At 50.2% G+C, this 17,724-nt stretch overlaps 3 protein-coding genes across 3 annotated transcripts; 1 reads left to right on the top strand and 2 right to left on the bottom strand.

Moving 5' to 3' along the window:
- Nucleotides 1-4,390: 4,390 nt before the first annotated feature.
- Nucleotides 4,391-5,865, bottom strand: LOC106038109 (cygnin). The gene is made up of 2 exons (XM_013184397.3): nt 5,453-5,865; nt 4,391-4,587 (listed from the first exon to the last, which is right to left on the bottom strand). Exons 1-2 carry the CDS (start codon nt 5,508-5,510, stop codon nt 4,454-4,456), a joined length of 192 nt encoding a protein of 63 aa, XP_013039851.3. The 5' UTR covers nt 5,511-5,865; the 3' UTR covers nt 4,391-4,453.
- Nucleotides 5,866-8,334: 2,469 nt separating this feature from the next.
- On the top strand, nt 8,335-10,283 carry LOC125184734 (small basic protein 1). Its single transcript, XM_048079281.2, has 2 exons — nt 8,335-8,504; nt 9,080-10,283. Exons 1-2 carry the CDS (start codon nt 8,447-8,449, stop codon nt 9,208-9,210), a joined length of 189 nt encoding a protein of 62 aa, XP_047935238.1. The 5' UTR covers nt 8,335-8,446; the 3' UTR covers nt 9,211-10,283.
- A 5,720-nt stretch (nt 10,284-16,003) lies between these two features.
- Nucleotides 16,004-17,412, bottom strand: LOC125184740 (cygnin). Its single transcript, XM_048079312.2, has 2 exons — nt 17,197-17,412; nt 16,004-16,267 (listed from the first exon to the last, which is right to left on the bottom strand). The coding sequence occupies exons 1-2, from the start codon at nt 17,252-17,254 to the stop codon at nt 16,134-16,136; spliced, it is 192 nt and encodes a 63-aa protein (XP_047935269.1). The 5' UTR covers nt 17,255-17,412; the 3' UTR covers nt 16,004-16,133.
- Nucleotides 17,413-17,724: the final 312 nt, after the last annotated feature.

The raw sequence follows: 17,724 nt of genomic DNA, 5'->3' as shown, positions 1-17,724 counted from the left end.
TGGTAGCTGCTGTATTTCCCCTCATGGAATGATCCTGATCCTGATCCTGATCCTGATCATGGTCCTGATCCTGCACTATTTCAGTAGTGAGATCTTTGCTCGTGGCTCCAGTGACTCCAGGATCAAGGCTCTACTGCAGTCTAAACCAAAGGGATACGTCATGGGATACACGTGCTTTGCAGAGTTGGTTCCCACATGTCTCAGCAGTGCAGGAGTGTGAGGGCCGGAGCTACAAAATCCCAGATGCCCTTATGGTTTCTCACATGTGGAAGATGCCTGAAGAAATCTGAAAGGGCTTTGGGAACAGAAAAAGTCACCTTCATAGGGTTGTGTCTGGGCTGCTGGTTCAGACTGTCTGGGACAGAAGTGATGAAAACTTATGTAGGGGTCTCAGGCCCTACAAGCCGAAATCATGGTGATGGTCAGTGATGATAGCTCGTCTGAGTGTAGGACTTCTGGGACAGGCAAGAGGCCTCCAGTGGACTTCTCTCTGATACCACCCCACCATCTCTGCTCCAGCACATCCCCACAGGATTTGAACCGTACAAAGGCACAGCTTCACGTGAGCAGGCTACCAGGAGACTCACATATGGCTCTGGTGTGAGAAAGTGCAGTACCTGTGTTTGGCCATGTCATCGCTTATAAGCATGGCAAGGCTTACCAAACCACGGAATCACAGAATCATTAAGGTTGGTAAACCCTCCAAGATCATCTGGTCCAACCATCCCCCTACCACCAATGTCACCCACTAAACCATGACCCTAAATCTTCACAGGTCCCCTGACCACGACTGTTGGGAAGACAATGAACCACACAGCACACCTCAGAGTGAGAACTGGTCTTTTTTAATGAGAGGACCGAACTCCATTTCTATGAAATGAGAAGAAACTGCTGCAAGCATCACTGTTTCCCTCCTCCTCCCAGCACTGAAAGCCTCAGCTCTACTTCTTTTTCCTGTGTCTCAGGCAGCAAGATGTCCTCCTGCAGTCCTCAGTGTGCACCTCCTTCTCTCCTTTAGCACACGTCCTGGAACAATACCCATTGCAGCTCTTTTTTGACTGGCTTTTTCCTGGAGAAAGAAAGAGAGTTAAGTCTGCATTTGCTGTTTCATCGTGGTCAATGGCACAGAAAGTCCACCTCCTCACAGGAAACTGTCTCCTTAAAACAAAGCACCCACATCCGAACTGATAATTAGGAATGGGCCCTGGCCACAGTTGGTCCTTGTCTCAGGATGGTTTGGGTCCGTGCTATTTGGACAAGAGCAAAACTGACAATTAAAAGGTTTGGAGGAATTAATTTCAATGTCAAGTCCAGGCCTCAGAGCTGGCACTGCTGGAGTTATTAGAATAGCCATAACCATCCAGGTTCATAAACTCAAATTCAGCTTCAGAGGAGCTGAATTGCTCTGCCTGTGTTCATTGGTCTCCAATGACTACGACAGGACCCATTTCACATGCAGACCCCCCCAGACGGTGGATATCTAAATCTAGGCTGGTGTGATTCTGGTCTCCTTCCCAAAATCTGGTGAGCCAAACCCACCCGAAACCTCTATATGACCCTCCCCACCCACACCTACTTCCCTGGAAAAGTCTTCGTTACCTTCATTCCTTTATGGTTCATTCATTTCTTCTCCAAGTAACGTGCCACCTTACCTGGGGTGGCCATCAGGGCCATTAGGAAAACGGCAAGCACAACATAGATGATCTTCATGCCTGGATCTCCACCAGGATCACAGCAGGTCTGGGATGCAGCCTTGCTGAGGGAGCTTGAATCTGTTGCTAAGAGGAAGGCTGGAAACCCTGATATTTATAGACATTTCGTGGCAGAAAGGACAGTGTTAAGGTGACTCTGCTGTTGTCCAAGGACACGTTGTTTGCTGCTCAGTGGGATATTGTGTCACTCCAACCCAGTGCCCATCCGACAATGAGACATCCACCCTGTGCCCATTTGTCACAGGGTATTGAAGGCACCTCGTGTGGCCTCTGTAGGCGTCTCTCCCTTCGGGGCTGGGCTCCTCTCCGTCTCGGTGACGATGCTCTTAGCACGGCCAATTGTCACTACCAGCCCCGGGGTCAGGGGACATGTCTTGGGATGGGAAGGTCACAGGGACAGGTTTGAGAGTGCTTCTGCCCTTCCAAAACAGACACCTGAGAGGGCTGGCACTACACAAGCCAATGCCACCATGTAGATTCTCATTTTATGTCAAATCCTAGGCCCTCAGCCAAAATACAGTGGCAGTGGACAGAAAAATTTTTATAAAGTTAAAATATCTTTCCTGCAGCAGAACTCCGGCTGTCTGAATGTGAGGACACCAGTCTAAGCTCATCGGCAGAGGCTTAATTCACTTTCCTGAACACCGACAGCACCATTCCCCAAGTTTATCCCACTCATCAACCATCCCAAAGAGGTTTGGAAGCTGCTTTCTGCAGAGAGATTAAACAGCAGCTCAGTCCTAGTCTCTTGTTCTCTTAAGTCCTCTAAGTGTTGGGCTTTAAAAATAAACGGATGGAATAGAGCAAAGCACTACGTGCAGAGGTGGCCAAACTGTGGCAAGCAGCCCGTGCCTCTGCTGCTTACCCGGAGTCTCCTTCACCACCAGCTAGAGAGAAATCCTAGCGCTTACATTTCCATCAGCGTGTTTGTTTCCTTTCTCATTCTCTTCTCCTTTGTGGACAAGCAAATAAATAGCAACCACAGCACCGCCAGTCCGAGAAGAGGCTGAACCCGAGCAGAGACACCGTGGGCTGTGTTCCCTGGCAATGACCGCACGTTTCAGGCTGAACAATACTGGCACTGCCTTGTGCCGTTCCCTCCGGACCTGCCTGCGAACAGGTTAGGGCTATCTGCCCCGGAGAGCACAACCTGCAGAAGCACTCGCTCCAAGTCCATTCGCTCTGTGTGGGAGATGAATAAACCTAGCAGAGATATCCCACCTCATCCCCAGCCGTGTCTCTAGAGGGTGACCATCTCCTGCAGCTTTCCATATCATACCTGGCAGCCACGTACAGGTGTCCCAGGCACAAAGATCCTTCTGTGTAAACACCTAAGAGCTAAACTCTCCCTAATTTCCATTTTAGTCTCACCCAGATTGTGCCAGGGGGACAAAAGCATGAAGGGAGGATTCTGCCTGTCTTCCACACCGTCCTTTACACCCAGCTTGGACAGCACAGCTCGAAGATGCTGGGAAACCCCAGCCTTGCGGTGCATCTGTAGTTGTTTTTCTGCCCCGATTGTGTCTAACTGCACTGCAAAATGAGAAAGCAAGAGAGAGAGCAGAAGAAAAGTTAAGATAGAAGAGGAATAAACTATAAACTCCTTGCGTTTTCCCAGTGCCTCCCTCTAGAAGGGAAACGATCACTGTCATGCAACTCTTCTTGTCCTTGATTCCCCCAATAACAAAAGCAACCACTAGAAATTCAATGATTCCTGCCGTTAACTCAAAACAAGTTCCTCTTGGAAAAAAAAAAATAAAAATCAGCCAGCAACCCCACAAACAGCCACGAGTCCAGGCAATGTCATACGGATCCTCCTCGTGGGAGTGAGAGCAGAGCTAGCCCTAGGATGTATTTATTTACAGAAGCTTTTTCACTGTTAGACTCTGAACCCCTGGTTATCCCCATAAATCCACTGCTATATCTTCACCTTTACCAGACTACAATTGTGGGGTGGAAAGCATTAAATCTCTTATTGAAGGGCCTAAAAACTGTGTTGCCTCTGGTACTGGTGTAAAAGGAAGAGAAAGCCAACCCGGTGGTGAGGATCTCTAAACAGCTTGTCTGTGCAGAGTAAAGGTCTGCCCCTGCTGCACAGCTCCCGCAGACCTCAGATGCCTTCATAGCTCTTTTCCATATCCATTTTTTCCCCACCACACTGAAACCAGAAATTGAACTCCCCGTATGGTACCGATACCCCAAAATGCAGAAGCCCTGGCTGGGCAGCCTTGGCAGTTTGACCAAGGAGAATTATAAAGGTGTGGTTTGAGGTCTGGGACAGCCTCTTTGTGTCTCTGTTGTTCACCTCTGGGGGTCTGCTGGTATTCTCACAGAAAAAGGGGTATAGCATGCTTACAGCAGACATTGCTGAGCCACCCACATTTTTTTTTGAGATGTCTGGAGATAACCTGTAGGCTGAAAAAACAGTAAGGAAACAAATTCTCCCTGGATTCTTGTCTCCAGGTGGAGCTGAATTAAGGGGCAGAGAGAAGGAAAGAGGACAAATGACAGCTTTCATCCCAAATCCCTACCCCACTTTGGGCTGGGCTCAGGGAACCTGTCCCAGTGCTCTGCCTGGGGTCACAGGACGCGAGTAAGCACACCACACACAAATGGGAGTTACATCTTTTATCTCCTTTTATTTATCGAGAGGAGGGGATGACAGTTGGGCTGACAGTCGAGAAGCCGCTCCCAAAGCAACCGAGCTGCCTCCTCGTCCCCGGGGGCTCCTTGCCCAGCCCTTATTTCCCCTTCCAGCCGGGCGGCAGGCAGCAGTAGAACTTGCAGTCGGAGGACAGGGACCACACGTCCGCCTTGGAGCACTTGCTGGAGCAGTACCCGACCTTGGGGCAGTACTTCCTCACCTGCCCGTAGCCTGCAAGAAGAAAGCAGAGGGAGAGTGCTTGGGTTAGGAGCGTGCCCTTGTTCCCTGCTCTCCAGCCAGGGCCAGTTGGTGATAGAGGTGCTCATCTGTGCAAGACAACATTTCTTCATCCTGTTCCTCTCCTTAAGAGACAGGATTTATGTTTTCAGTGGAAAACAGCCAAAGTCATATCAAGATGGTTTCAAAAACCTAGTGTCCACCCACTTACAACATGCTTTTAAAAATTGTCCACTTAGGAAAAAAATCAAAAGAGGTGCTGAAAATGTCCTGTTGGCCACAGAGCAGCCTTGCACCAAATATTCACTGTGGTGGTTACAAGTGGGAACCCGAGTGAAGGACTCGGCCCAGATGGATGAGAAGTTGTATCTGAATGGAGCTTCTAATGCCCGACTGGCAGACCTCAGCCCAGAGTTCCCTCTTGACTCCTGCAGAGGGACCAGAGGGCCTCAGACTCGGGCACTAGCAGCTACAGCTACATCACATCAGCAAGCCGAATGTGCCCAGGACTGCTCCGAGACACAGAAATTGAGTGGCAAGGGTCCCCTATGGAAATGTGAAGCTCTCTTACCCCCTGCAGAAGTGTCCACATCCACACCAGAAGTGTCCACATCCAGAGTCTTGGTTAGGAACTGTCTATCCTAAGCTCGCTCCCAGACTTTTAACCTCAGTTATCCCTCCACAAATCTTCCTGAGCTAGTCCCTGTTTACATCCCAGTCCCTTGAAATAAATCACTGATGTACCTGACCAGGTTAGAGCGATCATCTCAGATGGCAATATCTACAAATTCAAGGGATAAAGGTACTTTAAATGAATCCCAGCCAGTCTCATCGCATCTCGCCCGCTTTTCCCACTTACCTGGGGCGGCCAGGGAGACCAGCAGGAAGACGGCGAAGACGAGGCAGAGGAACCTCATGGCTGGGGCCGAGCTGGGATCTCAGCGAGGCTGGAGGGAGGAGAGCCGACTGAGCTCGAGGAGGCGGTGCGGAGGGAGGCTGAGGCTGCCGCTATTTATCGAGCCCTCTCCTGCAGCGCGGAGGACGCCGGGGAGCCACGGGAACCCGTCCAAGACCGTGCTGTTCGTGGCCGGGCGCAGGGTGGGGGAACAAGCAGCAGGACCTCCCGCCCGTGCCCAGGTGTGCTGGCAGCCGCCGCCTGGTTGCCCAATATCGGCCGATAATCCACGCGCCGCCTTTGAAGGGAGCACAAAGGAATAGGGGCTGGCGAGAGCGGGGCGGATGGGTCAGCGGGACCTGATGGAGATCTGCAGTATAACGGGGAGGGGAGGGCGAGATCGGTATCACAGCATTTTGGGGCCTTTCTCGGCCTCTGGCAGAGATGCAGAAGGGCTGAGCAGCGGCCGCGGTGTGCCGATAACTCGCCCTCCATTGTCTAGGCCCATCAGCGTGCAGACAGAGGGACCCTGCTGTGAGCTGCCTTGGCCTGGGGAGGACCTGGGGCCTGTGCCTCCATTCCCACCCTCACAGGAACACAGTCTGCAAAATATCTCTAATACCTTCAGCAAACCTCGTATTCGTTACTTACTGTCCCCTCTCACCCCGCTGATGGGCAGCAGCACAGGGGCTGAGCGCCTGTCCCAGGAGCCTGGATGAGCCGACTGCTTGCAGACACTTTGGTCATCATCCCCCCTTTCAAACCCTCCAGGAAATTATGAGGTTGCAAGCATAAGCAGGGCAAAAATTGCTTTTCCAGCCCCAGTTAGCCAGGTTGTTTTATAGCTTTACACACAGCCAGAAGAATGAAGTGAGTGGTGCAGGGACAGAAGCTGCTGCTGCAGGATTACCAAGTGCCACCAAACCCAGGTCTCCCGAAGGACCTTACAACACTGAGTAACAGGTTAGCAAAGGGTCACAGCTGATTCAAGGTCAGTCACTTCAAGGCTGTGGTTTGGAAAAATATGTAAACAAATGATGGGCCTGGATTAGCTAGAGCCAGTTAGGAAGGAGGTTTGGGAATCCGAGGGCTCTGAAAAGAGCTGGAAGTCCAAAAAGGGGAAAATTGTATGCTAAGAAATCTTAGCTTTCTGATTTTTTAGCTTTCTGATTTTCAATTTCTGATGGGCTATAATAGGGCAAGAAGAGGTTAAAAGGTGGGAACTCATTCCCATAAAGTTAAATATGCTGGTGCTTTTCAACTCAGGAAAGAAGCGATTACTGGATATGTATCACAAGGCGTACAAAAAATTGTAGAGGCCTAAGGAAGAGAGATCTGTGGTTCTCTAAATTTCCTAACCCAAGAAATAGGTGAGATGTAGTGCTAAATCACACTTCCATTGCAAAAAATAACCAAAATTCGTCCTTCACACTGAACGTAGCTGAAATGTTGAACTTGTTGCCACCAGATGTTGGAGAGGTTAAAATGTCGGACGTCTGGCAAAGCAATTTATAAATTCAAGGAGCAATTATAAACTCAAAAATTAGATACAAATCCTTATCAAAGAAGCCCCCAAACCTCATGTTACAGCAGGCTGGAGTGTTTTGCTGGGTGAAAACACGCTCTTGGACTCTTTCCCGTGCACTTGCTTCTGCCCACAGCCTTGGCTCAGCCTTTCTTCTGTTCCCCTCTGATCCTATCTGAGAAACCGTGTAAGAGTAAGGGTGAGAGGCTGCACACCTCGCCTACTTCACGGCTGCTGTTTCTTACCAGCTCTCTGCCTGTTTTGTGGTGTTTATTTTCTCTGTGCACGGTGTACAAAGCTGGATGGATGCACTTTCCGACACGTGCACGGTGCCGTGGGTACGTCCTGTGTTTTACCAACCCAGCTTCTGTTTATACTTGCAGGACAATTGGTGCTGGCTTCCCAGCACCAGGACATTGCTCGTTTGTTCCTACCTGTGATCCACTGCAACCTGAAATTTTCCTGCAGGACTGCTGTGCAGCCAGAAACTCCTTGTTCTGCATTCCCCAGCTAATTACTCGTGTCTGTATAGAAAGGGTAACTCTCCCTGTTACCTCATCGTGCTTGGTTTGTTATTTCTTTAGCATGAAAAGATCCACTGGAATCCTAATCCTGTCCTCTAATGTGTTGCAGTCCCTTACAACTTTTTATTTGTGAATATAGCAAGCACAGTCCCTAGATGACCAGAAAAATTATTAGGCTGGATAGCACTGGGCTCACAACAGATTTCTGATCGGATGTGGTGTGGGAATCAAATGCTTTATTTTCATTTAGATATTTGCCTGTTTCCTTCAATCAGCATCATGGGTCTTTTTGAGGAGATTCCGACAAAACACCCAAATAGCTCCCAGGCTATTATTGCAGAGCATCAATGGGAAAGACCCTTGGGGAACCTCACTGATAAATTGAGGATGAAGGCACCCTGAAAACCATTTCCTGTGATGGATTTGACACCCCAGTGCTGTCCGTCAGGTCTGTGCCTTGCAGACGGTGTCCAGGGCCGGTGCCTGACCAGAAGGACACCCAGGCTGGATTCCTGCAGCCCTGGGGTGCAAACCTGACCCAGGCAGCTCCTGCTGGCACTGGGTCGATCAGGGCTGCACCCGGCGGTGCTGAGCAGCCGGATCTGGAGGAGGGGGAAGTGCCCCCGCACGTCCGGGTTGGTGCAAGCGGCTGGGAGCTGAAGCCCGCTGGAGCATGGCCCCAGCCGCCAGGCACCTTTGGGAGCGGGTCCAGCAGGTCGCAGTGACATTGCACGCGCCAGAAAGCAAACGCCGCCTCTCCGAAGATGGCTTTGCTCGAGTTCCTCCTCCCGCCGCTCTGCTCGCAGCAGGCACTGCTCTATAAAACCCAGCACCTCCAGCGTTCCTCACCGTGGCCATCTCAGACCTGCTTTGCTCCCGGCGTGCCGAGATCTCCACCGTCCTCCAGACATGAGGGTGCTCTGCGTGGTCTTTGCTGTGCTCCTGCTTTTCTCCATGGCCGCGCCAGGTAAGAGAGCGACGCCGTCCCCAGGGCTGAGGGCGCACAGCCTCTAGCAGAACCATTTCCAAATGCTTGCCTTGGGTCCCTGGGTTTTAGAGGCTCACAGCCACAAGGGGATGCCCCGGAGACACCTCCTGACCTTCTTTCTCACTCTTTTTCACTCTAATTCCTGCCCTTTCTTCCCCTTTTGCCCTCTGCCCGCAGCACCCTGTGCCTCCTGCCTCCCCGTCTCTGGTCTGTGGGGTGGAGGGAGGGATGCATCTCACCCAGCTTTAGGGTTCATCCTCCCGTGGCCACCCCCTGCTGCCTTCAGCTTCATCAAGGAAGGTCAGAAACGGGCACTTTAAGACATGATTTACCCAACACAGTCAGCAAGCTGCAGTATAGATCAGTGGGGATGAACTCCCACCTGGCTCAATGGGGACAGAAAACACGGCTCCTCCCCTGCAAGAGTTTAAACACAAACCTACCCCCTGCACCAGTACAGCCAGCGAGGAGATAATTTCCAGCCTTTGGGGGCTTTCTCTCCTACAGTGCCGGACATTTGCTGTTATGACCCACCTCTCTCTCTTCCCTCGCAGGGTACGGGCAGCCGAAGGGCTTTTGCGCGGGGTACTGCTCCTACTCGTGTGCCAAAACGGACGAGTGGACGTTCCACCAGACCTGTGGGAAGATGTACTGCTGCATCCCGCCTCCCAAAAAGGGAAAATGATTGCAACGGAGCCCTGCGGTAGACGAAGAACGGCGCTTTCAGTGGAGACTCCAGCGCTGTGTTCATTGCGTGCCGGAGACGGTTTCATTGCTTTGAAGTAAATGTGGCCAGATGTGATTTCTGTGTGTCGTGTGGTTCATTCTCCTCCTGGGCAGGGAGCTCCAGGAGAGGTTCTGCAGCCTCCCTGGACCACAAACACAATGTACCTCTGATAACCACAGACCTGTGACTGCAAAATGTCAATCTGGAAGGGAAGGGGCTTTGGGACCTGCTTCAAAACAGGGTGGTGGCAAAGGCTGGGAGAGGACGGACTGCCTGATATTGTGTCCTCCTCCTCCACAGTTTAGCCTTAGGAGCTCTTTAGCCCAAGCCCCCAGCAGTCCCATTCCGCGCTGAGGACCTCGGTCCCACCAAGGGGCAGACACCAGGGTAAACAGCCAGCCACCTCCTTCCCCTCGCACCCCCAAAATCCCTCTCCCAGGGTGTCTCCGGAGCATCCTCACCCCAGTGCGGCCACTCAGGTGTCGTGGTCTTGGGCACCTTAGCACAAAGCAGGTAACTTAAAAATACAGTCCATGACCAGAGGTCCGTGGCCTGGGGCCTGGCAGTCCATGTCCCCTTGGGGGTCACCAATAACAGAAGAAAAGACACAGATTTTTTCAGTTCCCCTGTCCCTACCCGCTCCATCACACAATAAACCATTCACTCCAGGCTTTCTGCATGGGCACGGGGACAGGGAACGGTCCGGTGCCGGGGGGCTCACAGCATCCCAGCAAAAGGCAGCCAGGGAAGGCTCAGGAGCAATATCAGAGGGTGGGATGCTTGTGCCAAAAAGAAGCAGCTCCCTGACCGCCTCATGGGACAGAAAACAGCCCAGCTCCTGAGCAATCCCCCAGGAAACAGAATAAGTTTCCAGCCGTGGGGCCTTTCAAACCCAGAAAAAGGCTCCTGCACTGGTGTTTGTCAGGCTAGGGGATGATGCAGGAAACTCCCTCGCAGAAAACTTGCTTAATTTAAGATTAAAAGAAAGAAAGTTTGCTTAATTTTGTCCATACATGCAACCTGAGCTGCTCCAATTGCTTCCACCAATCACTCGGGTACAAACGAGCCGCACCAGGAGATTTTTTTTTGGGGGGGGGGGGGGGGGGGTTGAAGGGAAATAACCTGGCAAGCAACCTTACACTATTTTATCCACAGGACAAAGGATAATTGTGAAACCTGATAACCTTAAAAGACGCATGGCTTGAAAAAGTGAGCAAGAAGGCAGGAGTCCTGACGGAGCCGTGGGATCCCGTGCGATATTTCTCCTTGCAGGAGGAGCTGTCAGGATTTCTCTCGCATATTTCTCTTTCCAAACCAGCCGCGGATTGTGAGATGCTGAGCGAGAGGGGTTAACACCAGCGTGCGGCTGAGATCAGCCAGGGGAAGGCGGCAGGTAAATGTCGAGAGCGGCAGGCGTCCCGCTTACCCAGCGGTTACTTACCAAGCTTCTCCTGGCCCCAGGCAACAGGATCCAAAAAAATAAAAAAGGGAAAAGCACCTGAAACAGCCACGTGCTGGTGAGAAGACTACACAGCCACACGGGGCTGGGAGCTGGAGAAAACAATAAAGCTTGCAGGAGGAGGTGCTGAACAACAGCAGAAAAAAAAAAAAAAAAAAAAAAAAAAAAAAAAAAAGCCATATTGTTTCTTTCCCATTTTTCCACAAGAAAAAAAAAAGTGTGAAGAAAGTGAAAAGAAAAGCTCTGTGAAAGTGAATGAGCAGCAAAATGGGGTTTTGAAGAGGTCTCTCTCGCTCTGCTGCATCTCCAGCCTTCAAAATGCTCTCTGCAGCTATAGAAACTTTCCGATAGCAAGAGCTTGTTCCAAATGTCCATTGTGAGGAGATAGAGAGCTCTCCTCTGCCCCCTGGGGAGCAGAGGGACCCTCCAAGGGCGCTGAGCAGCAGGAGGGGTGGCGGGGGCTCTGCCTTGTGGTTTCCAGCCTGGAAAGGGATGCGGTTGCAGTGCAAGGAGGAGGGGAGGAAGGCTTCCCTCATCTTCAGGGCCCGTATCCTGTACCTGTAGATAGCTGGACCTTGGTACATGCCACAGAAGTGCTGTTTTCGTTGTGTGGAAGTGATGTTTGCCCAAGGGGTCTTCACAAAAGGGAAGCAGAAGACCCCCCCCCCTGCGAAGAGCATCCAGGAGATTCTCAATAGATCCCTTTGGAGGCAAGACAAGGGCTGATGGGGACAAAAACTTGACCAGTCTCCTGGAAGAGCTGTCAATAATAAATTAATTTTTGCAGGAGGCATTTTGATCACTATCGTGCAGGATTTTGTTTTGTTTTGATTTGTTTTCCTGCAGGATAAGTGCACCAGATAGGAATCATAAGCGTGCAGAAAGTGCTTCAGCCGGTCTTATTTACACACACTGAAAGCAGAGAGAAGGTCGTGATGAGGTGTACGAAAGAGAAAAGCCCAAACGGTAGGAATCATGCCCTGGTGATGAGAAATCAGTGACAACAGACTGACATTATGAGAGAAACGTTCAGCTCTGACACTACTACAGCCAGATGTGATTTCCAGGGCTAAGCCTTCCTCTTGGCACCATGAAGGCGAGCATCCAAAGAGCCACGCAATCAAACACTATTGCACACCTGGAAGGTGCTTCTGGGAGCTTCAGACTTTCGGAAGAAGGACGAGCAAAGAGCACAGAGTCTTAGAAAATTAAACCCCAGCATCCCGCCTTTCACAGCGTGGCGTCGGCAGTGTGTTACCTGCTGCGTCTCGCACGGTGCTTTGGGCGTGAAGGCGCAAGGTTGGGTAGGAGGCCACAATCCTGCCTTCCAGGATCTGGATCAGAGACCTCAGAAACTGTGCCCAGACCTCGTCTCGGAGGTGATTATACCCAGAAGTTGCCCAGAAGTGAATTAATGTGTGCATGGGAGACAGACAGGGCGATCCAAGTTGGCACTGTGAGTGCAAGGTAACTGCAGGACCTCGGTGGGTGAAGAAAAAAGACCCCATTATCAGATTATGTGTTATATGTATCAGTTCATATATTATATATAATTATCAGATCTCCTGCACAGCACACATGTGATCATGACAGCCTGATCTTGCATTGAATTCAATCTCTTCTGGGTGCCTTGGATATTTTTTGAACAAGGTTACTCAGGTGGGAATACATGCCCAAGGAAAAGAGAAAACATATCTTCCCTAGCATGGTCACCATTTCTGCTAAAAACGGGCATCTTTCTAATTTCAGTCTGTTCGTGTTATAAATTCCAGCTATGCCAAGAAGCAGATTTAGGTCCTGGAAAGCACCTTCTGTTGAAGTTCTAGTAGTTGAATTCTTAGTTGAATTCTAGTAGTTGAATACTTAGGCCTTACAAAGTCAGCGTGGATAAATTACTGGTGTAGAGGGGTTTTAAACGTTTACAGGGAGAAAACACCAGTTAGAGGCTCACTGACCTAGCAGGAGGAGACAAAGATGTAACAAGCAATTTCTCAGTACTTCTTTCGGTATGCAAAATTAGAGAGGACAGCTCTTGGTGCTGGCTAACCCTCTGGGCTTAGCTCAAAGTTTTACCCTGGGAAAGCTGCCCTGCAGCATGCATCAGGTTCCCACCTCTGCAGGAGCAACAGGGGATGGAAAGGCCACTATTTCTGTGCTTAATTTCAATGAGGGAGCCACATAAAAATGAGGGAAATGTTAAAAAGAAGACAAAAGGGACAGCTAAAAGAGTTAAATCCTTGCAAACAGATTATTTGCAGGCACCGTGGGAGCTATTTAAGGCCACTATATTGGAGACTCGGAGAGAATGTATGACACCTATTAAAGAAAAGCCCTGAGAAAGAGCAAAAAGAAAAGGTCATAGCAGAACAGTGGGATGAGGGAGATTGTTAGAAGGAAGAAGCTGAAATTGTGTCCAAACGTGGGAAAAAGAAAAGATAATAAACTGTGCCTGACAACGTGTAAAACGCAATAAAGCTGCTCAGCAGAGAATTGCAGGAAGAACTTGCAAAAGGCAAAGAAACCTCCTGAAATATGTCTTTTTTTTTTTTTTATTTTATTATTATTTTTTTTCTTCAAACACATCAGAAAAAGAAGCTTGGTGAAGAGTGTGTAGGGCAGGAGATGGATAAAATAGTAATGCTAAGAAAAGCTAAGACCGCTCAGTGGAAACTAAATGAAACATTTGCAGCTGTGTTCACCTTGTGAGAAAGCAAGGAGGTCTTCGTGCCAAGCCTTTGTGGGCACTCGTCAAAGGATTGGTCTTAAATGAAAAGGCAGTGGAAGGGAGGAAATAAACAGCAACAAATCTCCAGCATCCAGAGAGATTTCCCCAAAAGTCCTAGAGGAACTCATGGATGCAATAGCTGCCCTATGACTGCAGCGTGTCTTATTGATGGATAGAGATTTGCTGTGCAAAGGTTGGAGATGCTTGTGTTAGGAAAGAAGGAAACTTAAAAGGGGTCCAGGACCAACAGGATGATAAGGTAAGATTGTGCCAGAAACAAATATAAGACATGGGGAAAGACGGGAAAATCTTGTCCTAAAAACCTGCTGGAGCTCTCTGGTGGGGGCAGCAAAAAAAAAACCTCAAGGACTAGGAGATGCGCACAGGAGGAGGAGGCAGGGGCCAGCACCAGGGGGCCCAAATTGATGGAGAAGGAGGTCACTGGCAGATCCATGGGGTGTCACTGCAGGGGCTGCAGTGGTAAAGTTGTTCATTAAAGATGCACAAAAAGGGTTGAATGGAAAGATGGTAAAATTTGCTGCTGGCACTGCGTTGCTCGGGGTAATAAAGGTGATGGCTGCGGCAGGACCTCACCGTTTTGAGTGGCTGGCTCATAAACCATGATGAAATCCAGCACAGGTCGATGTAGAGGGATGCACATAGGAGAAATCAGACTAATTTTATAAGTTGAATGAATGGCTCTACGTTGGCTATTCCATGGCTCAGCAGAGACCAGGAAGCAAGCAATCAGCAGAGGAAGAGAGAGCAGGGAACAGCGTCATTACAGGGCACAGCTTGATAAATCTGGGGAATTCTAGCCAGAAATTTTGAGAGCACTTACTTGCTCTTTTTTAATTTTCCTGTTTCAGGTAGAAAGCGTTTGCCTTCTTCTAATGACAGCTAGTAACCCCGTGCAAGAAGAGGGAAGAGTTTGAGGTGCCGAGACTTTGTGCGCCATTCAGAGGGAGAAACGGGAGCCTTCAGTTTCCTCCTTGTTGGGAAGCTTCAGCTGGAAAAAGTCCTGACGGGTCATGGCTTTGCTACTCAAACAAACTGCACTCAGCCATAAAAGCCCAAGACCCGGTGCAAAAAGCCGATTCTGCCCCGATTGCTGTCTGCGATTGTACGTAGGTACAAGTGACAGCAAAGCAGATGGGCATGCTAACACGAGTCATTGGACCAGACGTTTTCATTATGCCTGGCACTCCTCTTTGTTCCAGGGCAGATGTACGGACTGTCACTACGGGAAAAGACAGATCTCTAAAATGTATCGCACCAGACAGTGTGGTATCTCCAGATTTGTGTGGTAAGTGGGTTTTGCTGCTGTGTGCAGCTTGTTTCCTCTAAAATGTCTCTGCAGAAGTTGTTATATTTCACTGAAAATAAGACATAGAGAAAAATGGTGGGAAAAAATAAAAATAAAATAAAAAGCACCATCTTACAACCAGGATCCAATCTGTTATCATCCTGCACGTTCCAGAAGCAGGGCTCAGAAACGCAGCTTTTCTCTTGGAGCTGCAATTTATGGTGCTGTTTGAACAGGTACTTACTATAACTTCACAAGTTAACTCTCGCTGCCAGATAGGAAAGACCACGAATTTCTCCCCAAATACCTGTCCTTTCAGGTAGTGGAGCACCATGAAAGCTTTAAATGAGAGGGGCCCATAAATGACTGCATTAAAATGAGGACGTTTTAGCTGAAAACCATTCATGGTCACTTCATTACTCTGCTCAGGCACGTTCTTTATAGTAGTCTCTGCTTTGTCATTGAAAAATGTGGTTTCTTTTCCAGGACCCAGAAACGTGAAGAAGGGCATCATATGAAGGGCACATAGACAGTGACACAGTTTTCTAATTGGAAAGTAGCTACAGAGAGACGGGATAAGGATGGAGATAATCGTTGTAACAGAAAGGGATGCTGCAAATCTTCCCTTTACAGCCCCTGCTAGGGCAGTGTATTGGCAGTGCAGGAGGGGGAGTGAGAGGGCAGAGGTGCTCAGCTACCTGCTGGTCTCAAACCAGCACAGGCTGCTGTGTGCCCTACGCAGAAACCCTCTAACAACCCTAATCGATGCTGCTGGTGGTGCAGAGGAGCCTTTGGGAACCAGAGGGCAGGAGCAATGCTCCCCTAAAGGTCCTTCTAGACAAGGGCCCTGGGGCATGGTGAAGGGAGGACAGACTACGGCACCCATCGTTTCCTGCTCGCTACCCGGTCCTACTACCAACAGGCTTGCCAGGATCTCGGAGGGATATTGATTTTTTGAGCCCCACTGTTAGAAATGGCTCTCTCTCCCCTAAAACCCATGGGCTTTGCCATGCAGCCCCAGGGGGGAAAGGACACCCAGGGGCGTGTTATTCTAACCAGCCTTTTTCCACCCACCATTGACTAAATTATCTGTGGGAAAAAAAAAGAGGAAAACGCCACATGTTTAGCTCTTTTGCTATCAGTTTTGTGCAAAACCCACCGATGAGACATGCTGCTAACGGGCCTTTTGGGCTGTGCTCAGGGAACCATCTTAACCCTCCGCCTGGGGTCACGGGACGCGAGTAAGCACACCACACACAAATGGGAGTTACATCTTTTTGTCTCTTTTTATTTATCGAGAGGAGGGGATGACACTTGGGTTCGACAGTCGAGAAGCTGCTCCCAAAGCCACCGAGCTGCCTCCTCGTCCCCGGGGGCTCCTTGCCCAGCCCTTATTTCCCCTTCCAGCCAGGCGGCAGGCAGCAGTAGAACTTGCAGTCGGAGGACAGGGACCACACGTCCGCCTTGGAGCACTTGCTGGAGCAGTACCCGACCTTGGGGCAGTACTTCCTCACCTGCCCGTAGCCTGCAAGAAGAAAGCAGAGGGAGAGTGCTTGGGTTAGGAGGGTGCCTGTGTTCCCAGCTCTCCAGCCAGGGCCAGTTGGTGATAGAGGTGCTCATCTGTGCAAGACAACATTTCTTCATCGTGTTCCCCTCCTTAAGAGAGGGGACCGGTGTTCTCATGGCAAAACGGCGAGAGGAACACCAAAGTGGTTTGAAAACGCGAGCTGGTATTCCAAATCTGGAAGGTTGCTGCGGCAACCAGAAAGCTGACCTGCAGTAGAGAAGGTGAAAAAAAAATTTTAAAAAAAATCAAGTGCCAAGCACTAGTCACCAAGGTGGGAGACTGTTTGAAAATGATGTCCTGAGTGAATGGATACTGGACTGGGAACCCTTCTGAGCCCAGAATCCCCCTTTGAGTCACTGAAGAGGGAAGTGGGAACCCTGCTGCAGGGGTATGCAGGGGAGCAGTGTTCTGGATGTGAAATATCCTGAGAACATCCTCAGAATCAGCTTGGCACAAAAGGGGGCATCGTTGGACTGAAACAGAGACACCATAGCCCAGCTCACCTGGACCTAGAAGACGTCAAAAATATATAAAACACCCAAAAGTGCTTTTTGTAGTACTTCAATTGTAAAGTGAGTTTTTCTCTAACAAGGATATCTATTTTCTAGCTGCAAGGTGCTGCTCAGTTGCCCGCACACGAACACCGAGCCCCATTTAAAGCAACCTGGGATAACCAAGTCATCTACATCTGCAGGAGACCAGCAGCTACCTGCCTACCCTAAGGATGAGATGCCTACATGTGTGCAACTAAATAATAGCCTTTAAAGCCAATAAAGACCCCGAGCTGTCTATGAAGCATGGCACACTCCTCTGTGCTGCAGCCCTGACCCCCATCTGGCTCTCCCACCACTCTCCCAATTATTTTCCAGTGCAATTTGCCCGCTTACCTGGGGCGGCCAGGGAGACCAGCAGGAAGACGGCGAGGACGAGGCAGAGGAACCTCATGGCTGGGGCCGAGCTGGGATCTCAGCGAGGCTGGAGGGAGGAGAGCCGGAGCGAGCCTGAGCTGGACACCGCTGAGTGGCGAGGCTGGGGTTCCTCCTATTTATAGCGAGTCCCTGAGCAGAGAGGAGGGCTCTGGGGAGGTCCTGCTGCTTGGCAGACCTCTCACGGCTCACAGCACAGCACCCTCCTGCCCCTCCACCCTGCACCTCGCTATGGTGGCGAAACTCTGCCCTCCCCAGCTCTGCTGTCGGAAATCACAAGGAAATAAAAGGAAAATCATTGACTGTGACAAGCACCAGCGGTGAACAGATAGGACAGATCTGCTGGGGCAGAGGGACCCGAGAGAAAGCGAGATCGGTATCACAGGGTTGCATTTCTCAACCCTGGGAGGAGAGGCGAGTTATGCAACAGGGCTGAGTGGTGGATGCGACGCACCGATAGCTCTCCCCCCACCGTCTGGACCAGTCTCT

The sequence above is a fragment of the Anser cygnoides genome, chromosome 3 (assembly GCF_040182565.1).
Source record: "Anser cygnoides isolate HZ-2024a breed goose chromosome 3, Taihu_goose_T2T_genome, whole genome shotgun sequence".
Classification (NCBI taxonomy): Eukaryota; Metazoa; Chordata; class Aves; order Anseriformes; family Anatidae; genus Anser; species Anser cygnoides.
Note: the sequence above shows the minus strand (reverse complement) of the source record. Positions and strands in the feature narration are given on the sequence as shown.

Coding starts and splice junctions, on each gene's coding strand:
- LOC106038109 (XM_013184397.3), bottom strand. CDS start 5,510: ATGAGGTTCCTCTGCCTCGTCTTCGCCGTCTTCCTGCTGGTCTCCCTG. Junction 4,588..5,452: donor GGTCTCCCTGGCCGCCCCAG/GTAAGTGGGAAA, acceptor TTCTTCTTGCAG/GCTACGGGCAGGTGAGGAAG.
- LOC125184734 (XM_048079281.2), top strand. CDS start 8,447: ATGAGGGTGCTCTGCGTGGTCTTTGCTGTGCTCCTGCTTTTCTCCATG. Junction 8,505..9,079: donor TTTCTCCATGGCCGCGCCAG/GTAAGAGAGCGA, acceptor CTTCCCTCGCAG/GGTACGGGCAGCCGAAGGGC.
- LOC125184740 (XM_048079312.2), bottom strand. CDS start 17,254: ATGAGGTTCCTCTGCCTCGTCCTCGCCGTCTTCCTGCTGGTCTCCCTG. Junction 16,268..17,196: donor GGTCTCCCTGGCCGCCCCAG/GTAAGCGGGCAA, acceptor TTCTTCTTGCAG/GCTACGGGCAGGTGAGGAAG.